General features: G+C 41.2%; 1 protein-coding gene across 2 annotated transcripts in view; it reads left to right on the forward strand.

The window, feature by feature from the left end:
- The window catches only part of SRD5A1 (steroid 5 alpha-reductase 1), a 37,248-nt gene that overhangs the window by 7,764 nt on the left and 9,647 nt on the right, over positions 1-19,837 (forward strand). The window contains exons 2-5 of one of the 2 annotated variants that reach the window (XM_023507553.1): positions 12,401-12,567; positions 13,616-13,678; positions 15,926-16,027; positions 19,129-19,279. In XM_023507553.1, the coding sequence (XP_023363321.1) occupies positions 12,401-12,567; positions 13,616-13,678; positions 15,926-16,027; positions 19,129-19,279 (483 nt within the window). The remainder of the gene's footprint in view (positions 1-12,400; positions 12,568-13,615; positions 13,679-15,925; positions 16,028-19,128; positions 19,280-19,837) is intronic. The other variant, XM_003800894.3, reaches the window with a different exon arrangement.

Raw genomic sequence — 19,837 nt, forward strand, 5'->3', positions numbered from 1 at the left:
AAAAAGGTTGTATTAGTTCACAATCCCACCAGCAGTGTAGAAGTGTTCCCGTCTCTCCACATCCATGCCAGCATCTGGTGTTTTGGAACTTTGTGATGTGGGCTAATCTTGCTGGGGTTGTCTTAGAGTGGTTCTGATTTGCATTTCTCTGATGATTAAAGATGATGAGCATTTTTTTCATGTGTTTGTTTGGCCATTCATCTGTCATTCTCAGAGAAGCTTCTGTTCAAATCACTTGCCCACTTATAAAAAAAGTTTGCACTTTTCTGATTGTTTAATTTGCATTCTCTGTAGATTCTACTTACCAGACCTTTGTCAAATTCATAACATGCAAAAATCTTCTCTCATTCTGAGGGCTGTCTGTTTGTTCTGTTTGTGGTACTCTTAGCTATGCAAAAGCTTTTTAGTTTGATCTAGTCCCAGTTATTTATTTTTAGTGTTGCTGCTATTGCTAAGGGTTCTTCCTCATAAAGCGTTTTCCCAAGCCAATATCTTCAAGTGTTTTCCCCCACACTCTCTTCTAACATTTTTATTGTTTCATGTCTTAAATTTAAATCTTTTATCCAACAAGAATCAATTTTTTGTCAAAGGTGAGAGGTGTAGGTCCATTTTTAGTCTTCAGCATGTGGATAACCAGTTATCCCAGCACCACTTGTTAAATAAGGATTCTTTTCCCCATTTCATGTTTTTGTTAGGCTTATCAAAAATCAAATGATGATATGTGACTGAGGTCACTTCTAGATTCTGTATCCTATTCCAAAGTTCTATGTTTTTATTTTTGTGCCAGTATCATGCTGTTTTGATCACTATAGCCTTGTAATATAACCTGAAGTCTGACAAGGTGGTGCCTCCAGATTTGTTTTTATTTCTAAGAACTGTATTTGTTATCCTGGTTTTTTTCTGGTTCCATATAAATCAAAGTACTATTTTTTCAAGATCTTTAAAGTATGGCATTGTTGCTTTGATGGGGATTTCATTAAATCTATAGATTGCTTTGGGTAGTATGGACGTTTTAATGATGTTAATTCTTCCCAGCCATGAGCATGGTGTGTTCTTCCATTTGTTGACATATTCTGTTATTTCCTTTCTCAAAGTTTCATAATTCTCGTTACAGAGATCTTTCACATTTTTTGTTAGATACATTCACAGGTATTTCATCTTCTTTGGTGCTGTTATAAAAGGAATAGAGTCTTTGATTTTGTTTTTGGCTTGACAATTGTTGGCATATATGAAGTATACTGATTTGTGGGTACTGATTTTGTAACCTGAGATGCTGCTATATTCCTTGATCACTTCTAAGAGCTTTGTAGTTCAATCCCTGGGGTTTTCCAGGTATAAGATCATGTCATCTGTGTAGAGGGAGAGTTTGACCTCCTCTGTCCCCATTTGGATTCCTTTGATCTCCTTCTCTTGCCTGATTGTGATGACTAGAACTGCCAACACTATGTTAAATAGCAGTGGAGACGGGGCATCCTTGTTTAGTTCCAGACTTGAATGGGAATGCTTTCAGTTTTACTCCATTCAATATGATACTGGTTGTGGGTTTGCTGTAGATAGCCTCTACCACATCAGTTCTCAACTTGTGGGTCGCAACCCCTTTGGACTATATTAAAAGTTCACAGCATTAGGAAGGTTGAGAACCACTGCTATATCAACTGAAGGAATGTTCCTTCTAAGCCTATTTTCTTGAGTGTTTTTATCATGAAAGGATGCTGGATATTGTCAAAAGTCTTTTCTGCATCAATTGAAAGAATCATATGGTCTTTGTTTTTTACTCTATTTATGTGGTGTATTATATTTATAGATTTGCTTATGTTGAACCAACCTTCTGTCTCTTGGATAAAACTGACTTGATCATGGTGTATTTAATGTGTTGTATTCTGTTTGCTAATATATTGTCGAATATTTTTGCATCAGTATTCATTAATGATATTGGTCTATAGTTTTCTTTTTTTGTTGGGTCTTTCCTGGCTTGGGGATCAGGGTGATATTTGCTTCATAGAATGTCTTGGGGAGGATTCCTTCTTTCTCTATATTTTGGGAAAGTTTATGCGTTATAGGAACTAGTTCCTCTTTGAAGGCTTGATAGAATTCTGGTGTGAAACCATACAGTTCAGGGCTTTTCTTTTTGGGGAGATTTTGTACAGTTGATGCTATTTCAGTACTTGATATTGGTCTATTCAAGATTTCTAAATCTTTCTGGCTGAGTTTTGGAAGGTATTGTGCTTACAGATATTAATCCATCTCTTCTACATTTTCATATTTGGGGGAATATAGTTTATTGTAGTAATTGTTGAGAATCTTTTCTGTTTTTGTGGCATCTCTTGTTATTTCCCCTTTATCATTTCTGATTGTAGTTCTCAGAGATCTTGTTTTTCTGTTTCTGGTTAGTCTAGCCCAGGGTTTATCAATTTTATTAATCTTTTCTAAGAACCAACTTTTTGTTTTGCTGATCTTCTGAATAATTCTTATGTTTTCAATTTCATTTCATTCTGCTCTAATTTTGGATATTTCTTTTCTTCTGCTGGGTTTGGAATTAGATTGTTGTTACTTTTCCAGTTGGTAGAGATAGTCCATTAGGTCACTGACTTACACATTTTCTGTTTTCTTGATGAAGGCATCTGATGCTATAAATTTCCCTCTAAGGCAGGGGTCCTCAAACTTTTAAAATATGGGACTAGTTCACTGTCCCTCAGACCATTGGAGGGCCAGACTGTGGGCTCCAGGACAAGTAGGCTGCTAAACAGGATGGGCAGTGGCGGCAAAAACACCCATGGGGGCAGATAAATGTCCTAGGCTGCTGCATGTGGCCTGCGGGCCATAGTTTGAGGACGCCTACTCTAAGGACTGCCTTTGCAGTATCTCACAGGTTTTGATGGTTTATGTCTTAATTATCATTTTGTTCTAGAAATCTAATGACTGCCTTCTTGATCTTGTCTATGACCCAGCTATTATTCAGCATAAGGTTATTTAGTTTCTATGATTTTATTTGAGTATGACGATTTTTGTTGCTGTTGAGTTCAACTTTTGTTCTAATGATGGTCTGAGAAGATACAGGGGGTAATTTCTGTTCTTTTGAATTTGTTGAGGTTAGCCTTGTGACCTAAGATATGATCAATTTTGGAAGATGATCCATGGGCTGATGAGAAGAATGTGTGTTCGGTTTTGTTAGGATAAAGTGTTCTGTAAATGTCTGTTAAGGCTATTGGTTCTAGGGTCTTGTTTAAGTCCATTATTTATTTGTTTAGTTTCTGTTTGTAGAATCTGTCCAGTACTGCCGATGGGGTGTTAAAATCTCCACCTATTATAGTGTGGGAAGATACTATATTGTTCAGATCAGTTAGGGTTTGCTTTATATATTGAGGAGCATTCAGATAGGGTTCATAGATGTTAACTATTGAAATCTCTTCATACTGTGTGTTTCCCTTAACCAGTAGGTAGTGTCCATCTTTGTCTTGCATTATTTTTGTTGGTTTGAATCCCATTGTTTCTGCATACAAGATTGCAACCTCAGCTTTTTTCTGCTTTCGTTTTGCCTGGAATACCATTGCCCATCCCTTCACCCTGAGTATTAATTTATCTTCTGAGGTAAGGTAAGTTTCTTGTAGGCAATAGATATCTGGCTTGAGTTTTTATATCTGGTTGGCCAGCGTATGCCTCTTTAAAGGAGAATTCAAACCCTCACATTAATTGAGAGAACTGATAGATGTGGCAGAGTTTTGGTCATCTTGTTTTTTCAGGAGTCTAGAGCTTAATTTTATGCCTCTCACCACTGTGGAAGCTAAGCTTTGTTTTTTAATTTCTGGGTAGGTTTACTTTGGTGGTGTACCCGCCTGTTATTATGAAGAATGGGTCTGAGTATTTCCTGCAGAGTGGTCAAGTCATGGCAAAGTTCCTCAGCATGTGGATGTCAGTGAAGTGTTTGATTTTTCCATCACAATTGAAACTCAGTTTAGCAGGGTATAGGATCCTGGGCCAGAAATTGTTTTGTTTAAGAAGGTTGAAGGCCAATGACCATCCTTTTCTGCCTTGAAATGTTTTGGCTGAAAGATCTGCAGTCATCCTTATACTTTTCCATTTGTAAGTAATACTTTTCTTATGCCTGGCTGCTACCAGAAGTTTCTCCTTCATTTTAACATTGGCAAAATTAATTATAATGTGTCTAGGAGATGTTTTGTTTGGATTGAGTCATGCCGGGTTTCTAAAACCGAATATGAAAATTCAGAATATGAATTCAGAAATACAGAATATGAAAATTTCTGTATCTCTTGCAATACTTGGGAAGTTCTCTGCCATAATGTCTTAGAGCAGAGAATTTGTGCCTTTGAGACCATCTTCTTCTCCTTCAGGTATCCCTATAATTCAGATGTTTGATTTCTTGGAATGATCCCATAACTCTCTCAGGGAATATTTTGTTCTTTTTCTCCATTTTCCTACCTCTTTGAATGCTAGGGATAGTTCAAAAGTTTTGTCTTCTTTATCTGAGATTCTTTCTTCACACTGATCAACTCTATTTCTGAGGGACATTACTGTATTTTGAAGCTCCTCAAATACCTTTTCAATCCCTTAAGCTCTGCTATATCTTTCCTCATTATGGTGATATCACCAAGATATCCTTGGTGACTCTGTCTTTGAATTCATTAATTTCTTGAGATAATTTCTGAACTATTTTTTGGTTCTCTGTTTCCATCTTTTCCTCCATTACAGTTACCTTATTTGCCATCCATATTCTAAATTCTGTTCCTGACATTTTAGTAATTTCTCTGTGGATGAGATTCTCTGTTGTGTTTTCTTTGACATCCCCAGGAGGTATTGATCTGCTCTGATTTTTCATGTTGCCAGAGTTTTTCTGCTGATTCCTCCTCATGAATATTTTCAGCTTCTTCCTCTTTTTCTCTTTTTTAATATGTTAATTATACTTTTTTAGTTGAATTGATAGGTTGTCCCTTATGAGTCCACTCCTCACTGTTGCAGTGCCACTGCTGCATTGGAGGAGGCCAGAGATCCAAAGATAAGTCCATAGTCACTTAGACACCCTCTTGCCCACTATACTAGTCAAGCTCAGAGAGCTGTGCCTGGCAGACGGGCAGATCCAAAGTTCAGTCACAAGTCAAAGTCTCTTTTTTTGTTTTTTTGTAGAGACAAAGTCTCACTTTATCACCCTTCGTAGAGTGCCGTAGCATCACGCAGCTCACAGCAACCTCCATCTCCTGGGCTTAGGCGATTCTCTTGCTTTAGCCTACTGAGTAGCTGGGACCACAGGTGCCTGCCAGAACACCTGGCTATTTTTCTGTTGCAGTTTGGCCAGGGCTGGGTTTGAACCCGCCACCCTCAGTATATGGGGCCAGCACCCTACCCATTGAGCTACAGGGGCTGCCCTTGAAGTCTTTTAAGCACTGGGTCTGCCCACGCAATGGAGCTCAGAAGTTGTCCTGAAGGGCAGAAGACAGAGCTGCCTGAGAATTCCTGAGGATCTGGAGATGGATAGTTCACCCTCTCCCCACAAAAACTTGGACTGCTGCACTACTGTTCTCATGCTACAGCTCTGCAGCCAGCAGACTTCCCAAGTTTCTCAGAGAGCTCACCAGACTCTCTGGACTCTACAAGGCACCGTCCTCCCTGAACAACTAGGGTTGAGGAAGGGCATTTGAGTGCTCAGGATTGCAGGAAAAATGTTTGGTCTTTTGTGCCAGACAGAATGGGGCTCATCTCGGTGTGGGACCTCAATAATGAAGGAGCACTGGGACTTAGCAACTGCTCTCCCATGTGCTAAGGTGAGGAGGCTTTTGAACCCAGTTCGCTGGCTGACTGGTCACCGACCATGGAGCTCCCATTTGGAGGAAGGGGTCTCTCTTCCTCTGGGAGCTGGGCTCGTACCTGTTGTTTTTCTTCTACTTTCTCGTTTCTGCTGCTTGATTCAGCCTGGGTGATGTGTACCTCATGCAGTCCTCTCAGTGCGGAGATCCTCACATTCGGCTTCCGTCTACTTCAGTCCAATATCTCTCCCTTTGGGCATGAGCCTCTCTACTTTTTAGTTTTAGTGCAAGGGCTTCCTAGATTCTATTAAAGATGATTTCCATCTTAAGAGAGTTTCGACTTCTCCTTCAGTACATTTTCTCCAGGAAGATTTCACACAGTTCCATTGTTTGAATATGCGAATTTGAGTGTGAATAAGACACCATCAGAGAAAAGCCTTGTAAACACCCATGTTCATCATAACTGAGCTGGCCCGAGCCCTGGACCCTTGTGCCATGTAGGTCCGTGAGTGGTTTGTGTCCAGGCAGGTACACCCATCTGTTTTACTATTGAGACTGCCCTGTGTCTTAAGTGACCCTGTCAATTTGTTCTCATAAACTTCCTGAGATCCACTGTGATCTGTAAAGTGCACTGTCCCTCCAGAGCAGTGTTTTTCAACCTTTTTTTTTTTAAGCTCCTGGCACACTTGACCCTATATTTAAACTTCCACAGTATACTTAAATTATGTTGATTTTTAAAAAACTAAAAAAACATACTTACAGGGATGGGAGATATATATATATGTATATATGTGTGTATATATATATAGTGCTTTGAACTTCTTTTGATAATAATTTAATTAATTGTCTTTAACAATTTGCATGGCACACTCAAGATCCTCTCACAGCACACCACTTGAAATTCACTGCTGTAGAGTTATGAAAACTCAGATAACCTCCTTCCCTAATCACTTTCCTGGTTCCAAAACAACCCCAGTCAAAAGAAAACCTTTGCTGGTAACAGTTGCATGGATTTCCAAAGACGGGGACTAAGTGCAGCTGAAAGGAAAGACCCAAGAGAAAAAGAATGATCTAACAGATGCCAAGAGGGAGAATAGTGCTTGCCTCAGGGAAGCCAGTGTGTCCTCGAAGCTGATAGCACACCTGGACCCAGTCAGCGTTCTCAGGAAAGTCTGAGGCTTCTTCCAGAGGTTTGTGGACATAGGCGGCAGCCCACGTTCTCCTATTGACTTCATTGGTTTTATGGCCAGGCCATTCCCTTCAAGGGATGGATCAGAGAAACTGGTTTCGCTCTTGATAAAGCCAAGCCTCCCATCTTCGCCACTTTTCTAGACTTCATACGGGACCAAAGAGAGGAACAAACCTCCTCTCTAGGTCCTTTGGCTTGGCAGTATCTTCCAGTTTCCCACAGGGCATATGCAGAAGAAGGAGCCGTCCTGTAACCGTAGATACACAGCCAAGCCCAGACAACAAAACAGGCCAGTGCCTTGTGTCAGAACACTCTGTAAGGATGTCTAAATGATCTCTCCAGAACATAGCTCCTGTGAGCTAAGATACTATATAAGCACTTAATAAGGAGAGAGCAGGTTTTCATAGAATTTTGTCACCAAATTTAAAACATAATTCTTAGTGCAAGTTTTGTAATACACAGCTAATAAAAAGAATAAAATTCTTTTTTTGTTTTTGGGTAAGGAAAACCTTTTAACTTATTAGAATTCAAAGTTAGTGTTCCCTATTATCAAAATCTGTTATAAATTTTCATGGCTTAGTGCTTATCTATAAGTAGATGTTATGTACTTTTTCTTTGGAAATCCAAATATTGATATCACTCCACAGTATCTGGTTTAATTGAGCTTATCTATCACTTAGAAGGCAATCATGGGATTTCATTAGATTTTGCTTTCCGGTATATCATTACATTGCACATTGATATTTTCCTATTGATAATTAGGTGGCAACTCCTCAATTACATAGTTAAATGGATTTTGGAATATGGAAATCCGGGTTCACAAACCCTGCTGAAACTGTAATTTGAGCTTAGAAATTATGTCTACTGCAAATATACAAGAGAATGGAGAGCTCACTTTTTAAAATTTTAATAGCAAAGGTACTTGCATCATTGTCATTAAAACAGTATTGTCAATGAAACGACTTTAATGTAGTAGAAGTTTTGTGCATAAATGATGTTTTGCCTTATAATTTTAGATTGAATTTATTAGGTTACATGATGAAGTATGCAACAAAAGCTACTTTCTAAAGCCCTTCAGAGCTCAGTAGTGGTGGTTGGAGGCAGTTCTTGTTCAGAAAGTTTTAATGTCAGCTCTGAGCTCAAAATTGTACTAAATCATCAAATGGCTGTGTAGTAGGATAAATCAGGATAGTTATTTTATTTCTGACAAAAATTTGTAGAACTGTTGAGAGTTAAATCCATAGGAAGGCTTGTCACATTCACTGTTGACACAGTTGGCTCAATCACACATGGTGGGTTTTTTGCAAAGGACTTTCTGATCAAAGAAATTGCCTTTACAATCTTACATTTTCACATGTCTTGTAATGAGTAATTTTTTGGTTTTTCTGTTACATACATTTTTACCACTATCAATTGTAACATCTTAGTAGATTCCACTTCAGATTTTACTGAATTAGTGTTTCTCAACATCTTTGAAAACATTCTCACCTGTAGTTGTTCCACAGAGACGATTTAGAGAGCCTCATTCTTCAGTCACCTCAACATTGATGTTGAGTCCTCAAATAAACAACTGAGCCGTATCAGTGACATTCATAGACTCACCAGGAGCCAGCAAAGATGCTTTGCCAGGCAAGATTTGCCTTGTTCTTTAATTGACTGTTAGTATTCCTCCCAGTGTCCTCAACTCCTCAAGCAGCTGTTATCACTGAAAGGCTAATAGTTTTTAGTTTATACGATCTGTACATGGCTCTTTAGCAGCTGCAGTTACTTAGCTCACTATTGATATACTACTTTCCTTACTTCACTAACAAATGACCCGCTTGATAATGTGGTTGTAGCCTCATTTTCGTTTCATCCATGAAGGAATTCTATGATGAATTTCTGTTTTAAATTTTCTGATTTCTCTTACTAGTGCTATTCTGTAAGTTGGAAATATTGTGATGGATGTTGAGTCTGATAAAATCAGCCTCTGTTTACTATCAACACAGCTCTAGTGTTAATGCATACTAAAGAATGTTTTGCCACTTGATTCAGTAACAACTCCTATTCCACCGTGTCTTCAAAGTCCACTTTTCTAGTTTTGACATGACAGGGCTGCAGTAATAAGGAAGGAAGGTGTTGTGGTACATTGGTATGCGTGACACTCAAAACTCTGTCAAGTTAAAACTGTGTCACTGATTTGTAGACTTGATTTGTACATGGCTTGAGACTCTGTCTCTCAAAAATATGTGTATATTCCTTTCCCTTTTTTTAAATATTGAAAAATATAAAAGCCATTCTTAGTTCACGGGCTCTACAAAAACAGGTGTTAAACTTGATTTGTGGTCCGTGGGCCTTAGTTTGCCAACACATGTGGCCTAGATCCTCATTTCTATCATAGACCCAGGAGATTACTGACCCATGAGTAAAAGGAATATGAAACAAAGCAAGAGAGAGGTTTGGGTTTTATTTTTACAAGATGCCAGCTCATGTTTATGAGTTCAGAATTCAGCCCAGAATTTGGAACTGAAGCAAGAGACATAGGACAAAAGTATGAGCTACATGGTTGTCATATCCTTGCCGGAAACTCTACCAAGTACCCAGGATGCTTTCTCACAGCACTTCTTTGACACTTCATTTGTCTATTACTTAAAATTTGTGACATGCAGCGTGGAAGTCTTTCTTAGACCATTTCCTTTTAGTGTCTATTCTGTATATTTCAAGCTTCCTAATTTTTTTCCTTCCTCTCTTTGATTCTGCCTTCCTATTATCGTGCGTTGAATTTAAGCTGGATTTTGTTCAGGTCAGCAGCCCCAGCCTCTTATGAACTGAGTGCTGTGTGTGTTTTAACAGACATCCTTCCAAACCAAATCCAGGCCCTGTATCCCCCACTATCCTTATTTCCTGTTTTTTTCTGTATTTTTGAAATGAGAATTCTGTAATTTTTTCAGTTCTGTCCTGCAGTTTGACTACTGGAAAATTCCTTAAGACGATATCTCCCCGGGAAGTTTCTTCTCAACTGTGTCACAGTGACATCACATCCCTTCTCCCCTTGGCTGTGTTGAGACTCCCCTAATCTGAATTCAGAGGGGGAAGCTGCTTACTCTTGGTATTTCTCATGCCTGTATGCTCAGGGTAGAGTGTGAATCCTTCTGTTATCTGCCATTAATTCTGTTGTTTTCTGGGTCTAACTCAAGGCCTCTGTCCTGGTTGAGAAATAAGGGGTGGGTGAAAGGAACAACAATGCCTAAATGCCACAGGTCAGCATCTCAGCTTGTTTTAAAAGAGCCTATACTGGCCCAAGAAACACATACTTGTTCCTGTGAAGGCTAAATTCTAGTTGTGACATTCACATCCCAAATATCAGCTCACTGTACCAACTGTCTGCCCTGGTTGGAGTCATGTTTCCAAAGTACAGAGAGAAATGGCTGGGTTCCTTGTTCTTTATCAGACGCTTGCCAGCATTACAGCTTTCAGGGGAATTAATAACTCTCTGATGGCACATTAGCCAAATGGACACTTTATGTCCAACAAGTGCTTTGCTTAAAACCTGTATGAAGCCATTTTGGAGGACTGGCCTAAATAAGATGAGAACCTTAAAGACTGCTTCTGATTCATAGGGATGTTTCTCCAAGGAGCTGAGAGGAGAGTACTCTCCATACTGATGGGAGAGTCCATTCAGGATGTGTAGTCAACATTGTGTTACTATTATTTTCAAAGGAGTTGAGCAATATTGCTGATGTGAGAATACTTGAAGATGCATAGCCAACGTTGTATTACTATTACAGTGCTATTACCATGACTGTTGTATTAATAATTAATGACTAGTTATGATTTGACCCTGGAGTAGATGGCTAGAATGGAAACAAATATTAAGCTTTTAAGTTCTTCCTGTGTAATTGAAGTATAATTTACAAATAATAAAATTCACTCATTTTTAAGCTTATAGTTTGATGAATTACTGATTATACACAGTTCTGTGTAATTCCTATAAAAAAATTCCCTTACTGGGCAGCACCTGTGGCTCAAAGGAGTGGGGCACCAGCCTCATATACTGGAGGTGGTGAGTTCAAACTCAGCCCCAGCCAAAAACTGCAAAAAAAAAAAAAAAAATTCCCTTACAGCCAGTGCCCTCTCCTGACTCTATTTTTGCCTTTTCTGGATTTCATAAGTTCAAATTCAGTATTTTTTTTTTGTTTCTTTGTTTGAAGGTAGAGGACAAAGTCTCACTCTGCTGCCAGGACTAGAATGCAGTGGCATCATCAGAGCTTGCTACAACCTCAAATTACTGGGCTCAAGGGATCCTCTTACTTTAGCCTCCTAAGTAGCTAGAACTATAAGCATGTGCCACTAATTTTCTTAAATTTTTTGTAGAGACGGAGTCTTGCTATGTTGCTCAGGCTGGTCTCAATCTCCTGGATTTAAGTAATCATCTCACTTCAACCTCCCAGAGTGCTAGGATTACAGGCATGCGCCACTGTGCCCGACCTTCAATTATACAGACAAAATATAATACAGTAATATTCCCCAAAGTTTCCTTCACACCTCTTTGCAGTTAATCTCCTCCCCTGAGCCTAGTTCTGCCTTTTCTAGAATTTCCTAAGTCTAAATTCAGTTTCTTTCATTGATAAAGCGCTACTGAAGTTGTTTCTTTCTTCTTGGGTCAATTTTGGTCATTGGTGTCTTTTGAGGACTTTTCCTATTTCATCAGTTTGTCAAATATATTGGCATAAAATTGTTCATAATAGGTTCCTATTCCCCTAAAGTCTGTACAATATATAATTTCTTTCAATGTATTACATGTTGATATAAAGAAAAAATTCAAACACAAATAAAATTTTGCTTTCTCTTAATAAGTTTCTAATTTCTTGTCCTTTTGTTTTCTGTCTTTAGACCTTTAGTAGGGTACATCTAAGCCAGCGTGGTATAGAAAAAGAACGTGGTCTTTGAATCATCCAAATTTACACTTAAACTCACTTACTTAACCACCTGGACAGTCTTAACTTCATCCCTGCGTAATGCAGGTGACAGTGTCTCCTACTCAGGCAGCGGGGAGCTTTTCAGGTGATGGGTGCTCAGAGAGGGAGAGCCGTTGTAAAGGTGATGGGTGGTGCAATGGTGCACTCCACATCCTGGTGCTCCAGCCTGGACGAGTTTGTAGTTTTAGGGCAGTAGAAATGTTGAGAGCCTCTTGACGCTTCCCGTTTCCTATAGCTCAGTGTGCTCCATTTCACATTCTACATAGACAGAGTCTTGGGTTTGCACGCTGTGGTGTACCTTATTGAAACATGCCTTCTTCTTTGATCTGGAACTCTGCTTTTAGCCTAGATGCAGTAAGCCAAGGTGTGTGCTACTGAGGCCAAGATTTGTGTATGAAAGCAAGACTAAGAACTCAAGACATCTAAAATACAATTACGGATATTATGGTCTTTAATTTTGGGTTTTTGACATTTGTTTCTACTTCTTGTTTCCTAAGGTCCTTGATTTTCCCATTTCTGATTCGAGGAGGAAAACCGATTCCTCTGCGTTCGTGGGTGTATGGATGCTTGTTCTGCTCCTACAACGGCTACTTGCAAGGCAGGTACTTGACCCAATATGCAGTGTACGCTGACGACTGGGTAACAGATCCCCGTTTCCTAATAGGTGAGTGTCCATAGCTGCACCACATGCAAATCATTGCTTTTATTTTCATGTCCCTTTAGTTTCTAGGTAGAAAGTCCAAACTTGTTGGGAGAACAGAGTGTACCGGGCCCATGAGGCCCCCAGGGCAGAGAACAGCAGGAGGTCTGGAGCCAGCCACAGGGAGAGTCACGCTGTCCCTGACCAGAGGTGATGAAGGTTCTAGACACCTTCGCTTACTCTGGCCTGAAGCATAGATGCCTATTCAGACTGAAAACCTAAAAATAGCAACCAGCTCCCGCAGAAGGAACAGCAACTAAGAGCTTGGGCACTCTCTGGTCATGTAATCTAGGACAGGCCCAGACCTCCTGCGGTTCCTTCTGTGATGTGAGAAAAAGCCAGATTGGGTTACCTTCCAATCATGCAATTAGAGTTTTCTATGAACTTGAATGAACTTACAGTTTTCTGAAGATCTTGAACCCTTTTACTTGTATCACTGTGAATGAATGTGCATTTTCAACTAGTAATTAGAACCTTACAAGTTCTGAGCAAAATTGAAAATGAAACATTAGCAGTCAAAAATATTGCCAAGAGCATTAAAAATTCATAGGATCTTAACCATAAGATAGGCTCTTCTACATGTTTATTTAGCCAATCCTCCCAGCATTTAGAACTGATAGCATATTCAGATGTAGCCTGCCCCCATGACAGCATGCTAAGAGCCTGAAATCGGGCCATCACATTTTTCAACTATTCGACAGTGCTTCACCTTAAGGTACATAAACCGACCTTACATTTCATTTTGCTTTTTCCCTATGTGTATGAATTTAAAAACTTTCACAATTCTCAGTCACATTTTTCTTCAGTGAGTTGAAGTTTTAGTAGCAGGACCCTCGTCCTGCTTGTGATGACAACGAGAAATTGCTTCCTCCCCCATAGAAGGAAGGTTGGCTGACAAAGGGTTTCCAGATCCTTGTCTAGCCCCAGAAATCTGTGCCTCCAGGAAATGCTAGGCTAAATTATTTTTATCATATGATGCCTCCACATATATTGTTGTTTTGCCTCCTTTTAGACGACCTTATCTTCTTACACCCCACCTATCAGAAGAAGAAAGAGGACATACTTTTGAGTTCTTGTGAGAAACACACTCTTTTTGCCCCCTCCCATTTTCTCTGAGGCAGAAATCATGCTTTTCAGACCAGACTTGAAAGGTCTAAAGGGTTAAACAGCTGGCCGGGGATCTAAATGTGGCAGATGGCAGACCAGCAGTGTCAACCACTGTACCAAGCTGACTGCCCAAAGCTGGGAGCCAAGAATCAAAGAAAGGGGACAGTTTTTGTTTTGTTTTTTAACCTAAATTATATAAGTTTTAAATATTTGAGAATCTCAAGGGAATTTCTTCTATGATGAGCTTTTGGTCTGTAAACTTAAATGTCATTTAAAGAAGCTGTGCTCATGGCTCTTACGCTCTAGAGATGCCTTCAAAACTGGTCTGAAATTTAAGACACCAGTAAATTATATACCAATGCCTTGACTTCTCTCCAATTCAACAGGAGGATGCGAAAATGAAAAATATGCCAATTGGAAATCAAACTAGGTTACCTTTTGTGCATTATATTAATTTCATAGAGTTTATTGTTTTTGTGTGGAGATAGACATGAAATCATATGTATAATTGATTATAATGACATAGTTACCATGAAAACCTAAGTAAATAATAATAAAATTCTAATGAAAGGTTTTTCATAACAATAATAGTGGTCAATCTAAAAGATTTTATGCAAATACGTTAAGATCTCTACAAATGGGGTTAAATGCTCAGCTCAAATAAACACAAATGCTGGTTATCTGTCAATCAGTCAATGAAGAGGGCTTGTCTGCTAGAAGGGAAATAAAGTGAGCACGTTATTTAGGCATGAATCTTTTTTTTTTTTTTGCAGTTTTTGGCAAGGGCTGGGTTTGAACCCACCACCTCTGGCATATAGGGCCAGTGCCCTACTCCTTTGAGCCACAGCGCTGCCCTAGACATGATTCTTTTAAGAACCTCATCTTGGAAGCCAAATCACCTGGGGTGGGGGCCACTGAAATGAAGAAAAAGGTAGCAGGTCAACTTATGGATCCCGTAAATAACTTAGAAAATTTGATAATGAACTTCTTAGGAAAAAAATCCTCTTTCACTGGTGAAATCAGAAAAAAAAAAAAAACTAAACCCTTGAAATTCTCTGTAAGACAAAGTTTTCCACGTCCTTGTTCTAACTGAAAAGTTATTCAGTGCCACTGGGATAAGTGATGAATAATTAACAATGACACTCCCAAATGTACGATTGTTTGTTGGTGAATTGAGGGCCATCATTAAGTACCACATGCCATTCCCACTTTTCAAATATCTCAGAACAATCAAATTAACCTCTTTCTATCTGTTATTCCTTTTATAAAACACTGTGGTGGCATTTTGCCTTTTCTTATCAGAATTAATTGGTGTGATATTGAGACATCTCCTTTAAGTAATGAAAAGCCCCTGAAGATTAGTGAGGCTGGGGGAAACCAGAAAGGGCACTGTGGGGTTGTGTGACAGTGAAGGATTCTTGTCAGCAGCCTAGGAGGCAGAACTGATTGCTGATTTCTTAATTCTCAGGGGCTCCATGGAGGGGAGTGCCTGGGAATGCATTCATGTGTTCCAATGATCTTATAATGAAAGGAAAGAGCCACCGCCAAGATACCTGGTGGTGATAGAGCAGGCACTGGCCCACCTCCCTGTGCCTGGAAGCTGGAGGGGGTACATTGCCTTGTGCGCTTGCTGTGAGGTTAAGTCTACCTGGTGGGCTGACTCCCCAGGGCTGACACCTTTCCTGGAAAGGAGCCTCGTGCCTAGTGCTCTTGCTGTGAGGTTAAGTCTACCTGGTGGGCTGACTCCCCGGGGCTGACACCTTTCCTGGAAAGGAGCCTCCTGCCTACATTGCCTTGTGCACTTGCTGTGAGGTTAAGTCTACCTGGTGGGCTGACTCCCCCGGGGCTGACACCTTTCCTGGAAAGGAGCCTCGTGCCTCGTGCTCTTGCTGTGAGTTTAAGTCTACCTGGTGGGCTGACTCCCTGAGGCTGACACCTTTCCTGGAAAGGAGCCTCGTGCCAGTCAGAAGTCATACTTCTCTTCATACCTTCATGCTTCATAAAGTATTTTGGGAGATTAGATTATTTATTGGTATGATCAGAAAAACAAAGCCCTCTGAGGCGTGCCTGACCTAACGCTTAATGATTTTTACTACCAATTATGGCTAATCTGTTGTGCTAATAATTATAATCTGAAGGATTACAATAATAATATTCCATCAGGCGTGGGCTCTTAAATTTTGTAGTTCATTAACTATGATAATCTTGTATTTAGGTTCCGCCATGTGGTTAACAGGCATGCTGATAAACATCCATTCAGATCATATCCTCAGGAATCTCAGAAAACCAGGGGAGACTGGATACAAAATACCCAGAGGTCAGTCCTGACATTGAAAAACTTGTTTTAAACCTGTGTTGCACGGTGCCTTGCTGTTTAGTTTCTCCATGTCTAATAAATGTCTGTCCACTATTTATTCACTGCAAGTTTTCAGTAGGAGTCACTGTTATTTTTTTTTTAATTTTTTTAATGTACCCATAACAGTATCTATATTTATGAGGTACATGTTATGTTTTGATACAGACGTGCAATGTGTGATAATTAAATCAGGGCACCAACACCTCCAGTATTTATCACTCAATGTGCTAGGACCATTCCAGTTCCACTCTTTACTTATTTTACAGTGTACCCTAACTTCTTCTTGCTCACGGTCACTCTGAGAGAGAAAGCAGAAAGCGTGTTAGGTAATGAAACCTGAGAGTTGTCTTAGCAATGACTGGAGAAGGCGGGAGGGAGGTCCATCCTGTTCACGCTGCAGTCCCTGGAGGAGAAACACAAAGCACCGGAACAGAGCACAGCGCACAAGCCAGTGCAAGAGCGCTCGTGTGAGGTCTCAGGAAACCGGAGTCTGCCGTTGGAAAGGCCCCATCCATCGTGTACCAGGGGAGTTGCCAGGGAACGGTCACTGGAGAAAATCCTCCATGCAGGCAGTGGCACTAAAGGGAAAGTTCCCCAGATTCTTTCATCACAAGCTCATTGGAACAAATGAACGCATTCCCATTCACTCCCCTCCGTGGATCTCCTGGGAGTTCAGAAATCAGCACTCCACATTCAGTGATAGAGCCCGAGGGCCAGCTCTGTGAGATGAGAAACGTAGAAGGCAGAGATCATATCCCATCCCTGGAGTCCCTCGGATAAAATCTGCCAAGGTGCGGGGAACATGGCTGCTGAGCTCTGGGAGGGCTCGCTGAGGGTCGCCTTGCACTCGGCAGGCTCACGTTTTCTGTGCACAGATGTCCCATCCGTGTCCAGCCTCCACATGCTGTCTTTCAGATAGGCTTCCTGAAACTCTGTTAACAATGGTGGCAGAACCGGTTGGGGTAAAAATAACAGCGTGAGTGGATATGGAGTAAGGAGAGATGGGCAAATAAGATGCCCAACTGTCAGGACACACAGGGTAGACCAAGCAAGGTACAGAACAAGGGCCATGGGCTGTGTGTGGCAACGATGCTCCGTCATTTCATAACACTCTGTCCTTAACACCAATGCAAGGTGTAGTATCTCACCACTGCTGATGAGAAAAGTTTAGAGAACTGCTGACCCAAGAGTGCTGATGTGCTAAGTGGGTAAGGTTCTGATAACAAAGATCAGAAACGATGACACTGAACTCCCCACACAAAGAGACAACAGCAAAACAACAGTAGGCCGCTCCCTGCTCCCCCGTTGGTCTGTGACTGTTGAGCCGTCTGTGTGTTAAGGGGATGTCCTCTAGCAGATCGGCATCTCCAGGTTTCTTAGCTAATGATGTGCTCACCAGCCTGCCCATGTGGTTCCACCAAATAACATGCCTTGCACACTGGGCACTCGGAGGGCAGGGTCACTGTTCAGGGTGCAGCTGGGCACCTGCTGACCTAGCCTCCACTCCCTGGCCCTGCCTCAAGATGTCTGTCCTCAGGTGACATGGTGTTAGCATGGCAGAGCATAGAGAGCTTTTCACTTCTGAGATTGAGCTGCCCAGGGCCCTGATGGAATACAGAGGATGATGACATACATCTGTAGAAAATCGAGGCAGTTATATAAATAGGTACATAACAAAGTATAACTGACTAAGTTCCACAGCCCAGGAGCAATACTGCGTTCAGTGCTGGGGGCACATCCTACAGACGCTTCAGCAGGTGCATATGCCCCACACATATTACACGAATGACGTTACATTTATTAGGCATTAAGCTTTGTATTTGTACATTTCATATTATCATTAAAAAGTTTACCTATCAATTAATGTTGGCATTGAATTATTATGAATTATTCCAAGCTTACAGAAAAGTAGAGAACTCAATATTATAAACATCCACATACACAGTCTTCCCCCCACACAAAACAAAACTAAAGCACTTTTCTGTCTTCAGCTCAGCAAAACTATTTTCTTGCTTTCTAAGAAGGAGACCACAGCAGCCCCAGCCGGAGCCCTCTTGCACATCATTGCTGTGCGTTCAGAGATGCAGTCTTTGTGCTGTGCAGGAGTATTTTTGAAACTGGTTGTGTATAATCACTTTGTAAGAAAATGTTCTATTTATATGCCAACCGAATATTCTCAGCATGGCAGACAGACACACATTAGAACTGGGAGCAGGGCATACCAGGCTTCTCCAGACATCCTTGAACAGTCCCCTTCCCCATCCCCAAAGCCACAGCCCAAGAGTGACCCCCAAAGATGTGCCTCCTGTCTTCCCTCTCTGCTGGGGCCTCTCTGCCTACCCACCTCCCTGGTCCCTGGAGCGTCCCTGCCTTTGCCGAGGTCCTTCCCCTGCCTAGAGCACATGGAGCACCTGCGCGTCTTGGATCCACCCTCACCTTCCCAGTGAGACCCCTTCCCAGCCTGTCTGTGACGGTGACCTCCTCCAGCCCTGCTCTGCCCCTCACCCTCTTTATGCTGTATTAACTCTTTGTTTATTGTGCTGGAGTTTATAGTTCTGGGTGTGCGGAGGGGTCTGTCTGGGTGCCCAGGCAGGGCCCAGCCAAGACTGCAGACTCAGTGCACTAGTGGAGATTTGATGAGTGAGTGAGTGCACCTGTGCTTGAAAATGAGCATTCTCCTAAAGCATCTTTCTAGGTTCTCCACGGCCCCATCTTGTTAACCCGCTCGCCACTGACTGTCCCGTGTGTGCTCAGCCCGGTTTTGTCAGTGCCATCTGTGAACTCTCGAAGTGTGCTTTACAGTCTCCCGCCATAGCTGTAGATTTGTATATTCAGATAAATAGGTAGTGATAGAAATATAAAATTGTCAGAAATTTTGATATGAAATAGTAAAACTTGTAATGTTAACTGTGCCTCACTGATTAATGTTCTATAACGGTTTTAGTTTTCCATAGCTGAATTTGTGTTCTCCCAGTAAGTATTCACCAGCATCTGTCGAGTCAGTATTTCACCAGGTATTATTTTGTAGTAAATGCACCACTGTGCTCTGCATTTTCTTCCAGGTGGATTATTTGAGTGTGTAACTGCTGCCAACTACTTCGGAGAAATGGTGGAGTGGTGCGGCTACGCGCTGGCCGGCTGGTCCCTGCAGGGCGGGGCTTTTGCTCTGTTCACCTTTTGTATTTTATTGTCCATAGCAAAGCAGCATCATCAGTAAGTTTTAAGAACACTTTTGATGTTTTTAATTTGTTCCTGTTCAAATCCATTTGAATTTCTGAATCCCAGCAGGGGTGGGGAACCTGCAACCTCAAGGCCCCATGTGGCCTCCCAAATCCCCAAGTGTGGCCTCTCTATCAAGTCCAAACCTAAGTCATTTTAATAATAACCCCTTAATTTTAATTTAATCCCTTTATTAAAAGGATTTGTTCTATAAAATTTGGATTCAGGCCGAAGGCCACACTCAAGGATCCAGAAGGCATTACAAGGCTTCAAGGCCACAGGCTCCCCAGCCCTAGAGCAAGCCCAACGCCAGCGGACACGGGTAGGACAACCCAGCCGCAGGGGTCTTAGATCCACAGCAGCACAGTTGTGTTCTCTGCCTCAGCCTCTCTGAATTCATGCTGCTGGAGTCAGTGGTCAAGTTCAACACCAAGCAGGGGATTCCAGGGTCTGGGTTGGAAAACAGTGGTTAATGCTGAGAATTCTGAATGGGGATTAGCAGGATGATTAGAGGAAGTGCTGGAGAGGGAGGCAAATCCTCCCGCTCCTCCT

The sequence above is a fragment of the Otolemur garnettii genome, unplaced genomic scaffold (assembly GCF_000181295.1).
Source record: "Otolemur garnettii isolate 467f Iridium unplaced genomic scaffold, OtoGar3 scaffold00188, whole genome shotgun sequence".
In the NCBI taxonomy this organism is placed as follows: domain Eukaryota; kingdom Metazoa; phylum Chordata; class Mammalia; order Primates; family Galagidae; genus Otolemur; species Otolemur garnettii.